This window comes from Phalaenopsis equestris, unplaced genomic scaffold (assembly GCF_001263595.1).
Source record: "Phalaenopsis equestris unplaced genomic scaffold, ASM126359v1 Scaffold000115, whole genome shotgun sequence".
Classification (NCBI taxonomy): domain Eukaryota; kingdom Viridiplantae; phylum Streptophyta; class Magnoliopsida; order Asparagales; family Orchidaceae; genus Phalaenopsis; species Phalaenopsis equestris.
This window is the reverse complement of record NW_018164557.1, coordinates 745,051-751,854: the sequence shown is the minus strand read 5'-3', so window position 1 is coordinate 751,854 and position 6,804 is coordinate 745,051. Positions and strand designations below refer to the sequence as shown.

Below are 6,804 nucleotides of genomic sequence, written 5' to 3'. Positions count from 1 at the left end.
TCTACATTGGGGAAATATAAAAAAATTGAAAATTTTGGAGAAATATATTGAAGAATCCATGGTCTAAAGTTTCTTAGTATTGATTGCTATTTTAAGAGTTCATAAAACTTTATTGTGAATTTATTTTGAATTATTGTGGATTTTTTAAGAGATTTCATGGCTCCTATAGTGAAGAAGGGAAAAGGAAAGTTTGATTTTGTTTGAACGAGATTTGCTACTCTTAAAACCCAATATCAATATAATACTGAGTTCAGAACTAAAAAGTTGATCCAAGAGTGAGCTTTCTTTATGCTTGGTGGTGTGATAGAAAATTTGATTGTAATGCAGCATTTGGAGAGTTTTTCTTTTTTTCCTACAGTTTTCATTATTTCAATTGTATGAGAATTTTATGCAAACCTCCATGAAGGCTATAATGACCAAGTATTCATTCGTGGACAAAGCGTAGAATTTACTCCTGAAAGAATTAATGCTCTTTACCAGTTACAATATTTTGTTGATTATGAATACACTTCATTTGAGACTTTTGAAATGATGTTAGATGAGTTTATTGCATTTTTGACTGATGGAAAGGGAGTTTGGAAAGTAAAGAACAAACGCAAGGTAAACTTCTCTACCTATATGTTGAATGCACACTCCAGAGCATGACACTATTTTATTTATGGAAGACTTCTTTCTTCTATCGTCTTAGTGAAGTTACTAAAAAGTGAGCCATATTGAAATATTGTATTCAACAAGGAAACCGCATAAATATTGGCTCTCTTATTTACCAAAACTTCCTCATTTCTTCAAGAAGGAAAACTATTTGAGGTTTAGGGTATCCTGCTTTATTCTTTATTCTCTGTGAGCAATCTGATGTTCGATATGAGAGATGGGAGGAGTTTTTGCAACCTTTTAAACCCATCAGCAGGCCAAATGTGCATACTTATGAATTACATGTTGCGTTACGAACTGGAGGTGGAAGTACTGATATTCCTTCCATCTCAGCTTCCAGACCCTCTACTTCTACCTCTAGACCTTCTACATCTGGTACTACATCACTGGATTCAGTAATGGAGCAACTATTTATACAACAAGGAGATATTGTGACATTGCGAAATCAAGTAAAAAGCATATAAGGTCACCTGCACCATAATGATGAGTATACCAAGATGAGAGTGGAGTTTGATATTGCTTATCACGAGGCAATGGAGAAATTCATGAGGGATGATCACACAGTAGAATTTCTTACATGCCCCATCTTTATGCCTAATGAGAGTGAAGATATTGAGGAGAATATAGATTTTGAAGAGGAAGAAGAAGATGTTGATAGTGATGAGGAGGAGGACTTATATTGATATTTTATGGATTTTGTTTAGTTTTGTTTTGTGTCTGTGATGTTTACTTGTATTTGTTTTCGATTTATGTTTCGTTGTCGTACTAAAATTTGCTATCTGTAATATTAGGATATTTGCTTCTGTTCTTTTCATATTTAATGTTTATGTTTAGAACTCTTCTTTTACTTGGCAAATCTTTTTGTTATAACATGTTATAGGAACTTTATATACTGCTTTACATTTTTTTAGTACCTGCACAAAATCATGTTCAAAACCCTATACAAAAGGTTAGTATTATTAATTGTATTTATTGTTTTATTCTTCCTACATTTCAACTCTATATGTTTTACCTATTAAAAATTTAAGTTTGGGGAAAATAAAACTTTTCTTAAAAAGAAGAGACTAAACTTTATTTGTGCTCAATAAATTGTATTTAAGAAAAATATTTTAAAATGACATTTGGTATCAGAGGTCAACTATAATATAATTATATTTTTTTGAATATATAAATATGATTATATACTTAAGTAAAAGTCTTTAGTAATAAACGATAGTTCTAAAAGTTAAGATGTTTAGTATAAGAGTATAAGGTTATCTGTTTATTATTTAAAGTAAATGAAATTGAATTTTTGAAGTATTAAGAGAAGTCTTATAGTTATATAAAAAAAAGAATTGAGACTTTAGAAAAAATAATTTTCAAAGCTAATATGCATTTATAAGAAAGAAATGTGAGAAGTTTTTAACTTTAAGAAGAGGATAGTGAAGGCTATCCAGATATAATAATCCTCATATGAAAAAGAATATAAAAGAAAAGACTGAAAATGATCCTAAAAGAAAAAAAAAGGATAAGCAAAACTAAAAGAAAAATAAAAGCAAAAAGAAAAATATTTGTAAGGAGAAGCTCGAGGAGATGACTAATTAAAAATTGGCTTCACTTGAATTATCTTAAGAAAATGGGCTTAATTACATTTCTAACTTATATTAACGAATTAACATCTTTACTAATGAAGTTCTCATGAAATTCTTTTTCATATAATTCTTCTAAGCATCCTTAATATGAAGAATTACAAATATCTTGAAATGAATAGAAAATCAAAACTTTTAGACTTAATTACTGGATATTCTTACATCCTTAGTTTTAACCTAAGTCATTAAATATTTTTTTAAAGTTTTATTATTATTTTTATAAAACAAAAACTATAGAAGTCTTTAAGTGATGCTCACTACCTTAAGTCATAACTTTTACTTAGTGAAAGAGTTACTTGAGGACAAATAATAGTTAAGTTTGGGGGATTTTAACATGCCTAAAAATATTAAACTTTTATTTATACATTTAATGCTCATATTTAATGATATTGCACTTTAAAGAAAGGAATTTTCATATTTTTTGGGTGCAAGTACAAATGATAGAATTTTAGTTGCAGGTATGCTAAGTATAGACATTTGAGGCTTAAAAGAAGCAAATAGGAAGGAATTTGGTGGCAAAAGATGGCTCATTGTAAGAATTGAACTGGAGCCTAAGGGCCTGATTTTGCGCCTAAGCGCCAGAGTACAGAATTGCATTGGCACCTCAGCATCTGATTCGGTGCCTAAGCACTAGAATCCAGAGAAGGAAGCGCCTAAGAGCCGGATTCTGGCGCCTAGGTGCCAGAAATGGTTATTCCTCTAAAGGCATTGAATTTGGATGGATTTTTGAAAGGATGTCGAAGGAAACTCTTGGGAATTCAACACTACATTATAGAGTATAGATTTTATGCTCGAAATGAGAGGGGTCGAAAATGTGTAAGGGCTAGAAAGGCTTAGGGAAGATTTTCTAAGAGTTGTAAGAGGAGAGGGAAAGTGAGAGATTTCTTCTTCATTACATTTCTAAGAGAGAATTGAGTGATATTGTAAGAAGAGAAAGTGATTCAAAGGACTTCAAAGGATTTGCTTGGGAGGAGATTAAGATAAGTTTTTTTTTTTTTAATTTTCAGTTGTAGTGTAAACTTCTTTCTATAAATATAGAAATCCTTATTTTATTATATCTTACTCATGAATTCTGAGTAGTTTGTTTTGGCCTTCTCCATACAATGAGATATAGTTGTGTGAAGAATCTAAATTGATTGAAAATGTTTTAAAATTCTTAATTGTGATGATTCAAACTTTGTACTTCATTTACTTATCAATCTGACTAATTGATTTATTAAAATTTGTTGTAAAAACATACGATTCGAGAAGGCTATGCTTTCTACAACTAAAGTAAAAATCAAATTTGATTTCATGGATGAGAACGTAGTCCATGAGATTGAGTGCAAATAAATAAGAAAATAAGCTTTGTCAAGCGTAGAATTGAAGATTTTAGGGTGACAGACTAAAATCCCCATTTTAGTTCAGGTGTTTGGAAATTAAAGTGAGATGTTAGCCCTCTGGTGAGGGGAACGTGAGAACTCTAAGGTGAGAGCTTGGTATCTTTCCAGCCAACAGTGGATTTTGAGACTAATAATTTGGACACTTCACTAACTATAACCTCATTTTAAAGTGGAATGATACTTTCAGATATTTGAACCCTTCATTATAAAACTTAGCTTAGTTAAGTTAGATTTAACTTTAAAGTTTAGAAATTAGTGCAATAAACATAGTTCTTTAGTTGTTTAGTACAAACCTCAACCTGCTTTCGTACTTAAGTTTCTTGTAGTTTTGATATTGTGTGTTTGTGTTGGCAATATAAAAATTTCCACCTCTCTGTTGGATCAATACTTAAAACTCCAATAGAGTCATTTATTACTTGTGCGATACGTATACTTACGTTTGCAATCTAATGACTATTTAACATTGAAAATCTATATATTAATTCAATAAGAGTGGAAGCTTTTAAAGAGTTAACAAAAAAATTGATACCGATGTAAACTTTTATTGTGATTGTCTTGCATATTTCCTAGTCTCATTGTCACGTGTGTTAGATATTGAAAAACATTACTAACACATAAATAAACTCCGCCTCAGTAGCCTACTGCCAAAAGATCATGAGGCGCACATGACTGATTCAGTTATAACATACGAGCCAAGCAAACAAGGCCAAACCAAACTGAACCGTGAGGTGGACAAACATACGATTGATAATCCATCTGGGGGCCTTCCGGGAAGAAACAAGAAAACATGCAACTGAGCCAACCACTACGAGAAAACTGACCTAATACAATAGTCTAACCTCTCATAAAGTCGATCCCAAGGAAGATCTAGTCGCATAATATCTCCAATCGTCCCATTGACGCCCTAGAAGCTTTTCACAAGGGATCAATGAATGACAATCAAGCTCGATCAGCCTATCGAGTAATACCAACCAAGCTTAAATAATCGAGCTCATCCTATCAACCTGAAGTCCGCTATGCTTAGCCTGTCGAACCAGAAAGCAACCTGATGATAAACTCATAGATATAAAATACTAGAAATACCCTAACACGGATCCCTTCCAAGCAGTGGCAAAAAAAAAAAAAAAATCATCATTGTACCTTACTCTCTATAGATAAGTGAAATTTTTTATGGATAAGACACGATTGATTGTTATTCATTTTTACTTTCTCTATCTCCATTTCTTTACATTTTGTTCTTTGAGTGTGATTCCTAACATATTTATTTAACTTCAAAAAGATGATAATATTAGTGTGATACTAAAAAATTTTTTGTGCGAAAAAATACAATAGTCACATTTACATTCGAGGGAAGCCCCACGACGAGCATACTCTATATAGTTAAAATAATGATTCAACAATTTGTCCTGCCGGCGATCAATTTTTGAATTTTCTTTTCGAATTTAAAATCATCATATTTAATACATTTAATGACAACTTAATTTGATACAAAATTTCAAAAGATTGTAGTTAATTCGGAATATAAATTTAAAGTATAATTAAAATACTTAATACTAATTACTAATAAATGTAATTTATGTAACTCTTGCTAGTTTCGAATAGTTAAGAGCAACATTAAATACCCTCTCACCCGCCATTAATTCGAAGTGCCTTTATAAAGCATTAACTGCGCTCTAATTAATGGCATTCTTAATTCACATGATCTTGCATTCTTTGCTCTGCTCAGTCTTAACGGATACTATTAATCACAAACCAATCAGTCTTCAGACAATTAATGAAGAATAATGAACTACCTTTAATCATAACAATTAATTAATACCTCCTATTCAAATATCTCATTAATTAATTATCAATTTATTAGCCTATATAAATTAACATGATCTTTTCGTCATTTATCTGCCCTGTTTCCTCTCCGTCTCGTCCGCCTCTTGCCTTCCGTGGAGATCTTCCAAACCCTAACCCTAGCGGCGTCCGAAAGCCCATGATGGCTGCCGAGGTGAGCTCGATGGTACGAGGGGTTAGCGGGTACAAGGAGGATGGTGATGGAAAGAGGGATCTCGTAACAATAGATCTTCTTGGTGGTGGGAAGGGGCTCGTCGGAAGCGGCGAGGTTGGTGTGGAGCTCGAGGTTCCCGTTGCCTGGGATCTGCACCTCCACCAACTGGTAATTCTTTTTTTCTTTTTCCGCCGTTTTTTTCCCTGATTATTGTTACATCAACGAGTTATTGCCTCTCCGTTTTCTGTTGCTTTCTTTTGAATTCATGTAATTGTAGTGCAATCCGTGTTGTTTTCAAACCAGTCGATGAAACTTTTTTCAGATCGTTCCTGCGTGCTTTGACTATCAATTTTTCAATGGATAATTTTTTATTGATTTATTCTATTTTTTTCTGCAAATCGTCTGATTATTCTTCAATGCAGGAATCCCCGTGTAATTTTTTTTTTCTTTCCTGTGTTATATGTACTTCCTAAATTCTACTCCTCGAGATCTACATTTGTGATTTCTTCGTGAGTTTGTTATCGATTATCGTTTTTATTTTCTAATATTGTATTAATTTTTTGTGGTTTCTGTTCCAGAAGACCGGCCCAGATCCGGTGCTTCGCGAATTGCAAGACCTTAACCTACCGCCACCTCTCTCAGGAGGCGGAGTCGTCGTCTCGGAGAAATCATCTTTGCTCGATCTCAGCCTCTCGGCGATCTCGGCCTCGCGTTGTGCCGCGCCAGCATCCACCTATCGCAGCGTTTGTACGCTTGAGAAGGTAAAGTCGGCGTTGGAGAGAGCAGAGCGAGAGTTGAGGTGGAGTCACCGACGGCGATCGGACTGCGGCAGCTCCGCTTCGCCATCATCTTCGACTACATCTTCTTCCTTAAAGCGACGGGCCACGGACGACACTGATTTGTCTGAAGTTCAGGATTCGCCGCCACATTCTCCGGCGCCAGCAACTGGAGGAATGGTTGCTGTTGGCTGTCCTGCTTGTCTTTTATACGTGCTGATCTCTACTTTGGATCCTCGGTGCCCTAGGTGTGACTCGTACGTGCCGATTCCGGCATTGAAGAAGAAGCCTCGGATAGACCTCAACTGTTCTTCTCTACAGTTTTATTGATCGTGACTGAAATGAATCGATTTTTAGTGTGAAGAAGGGAA

The 6,804-nt window shown here is 34.0% G+C and overlaps 1 protein-coding gene across 1 annotated transcript; it reads left to right on the top strand.

Moving 5' to 3' along the window:
• Positions 1–5,537: 5,537 nt before the first annotated feature.
• LOC110021025 lies at positions 5,538–6,798 on the top strand. Its single transcript, XM_020719342.1, has 2 exons — positions 5,538–5,825; positions 6,236–6,798. The coding sequence occupies exons 1-2, from the start codon at positions 5,538–5,540 to the stop codon at positions 6,761–6,763; spliced, it is 816 nt and encodes a 271-aa protein (XP_020575001.1). The 3' UTR covers positions 6,764–6,798.
• The last annotated feature ends 6 nt before the right edge of the window (positions 6,799–6,804 follow it).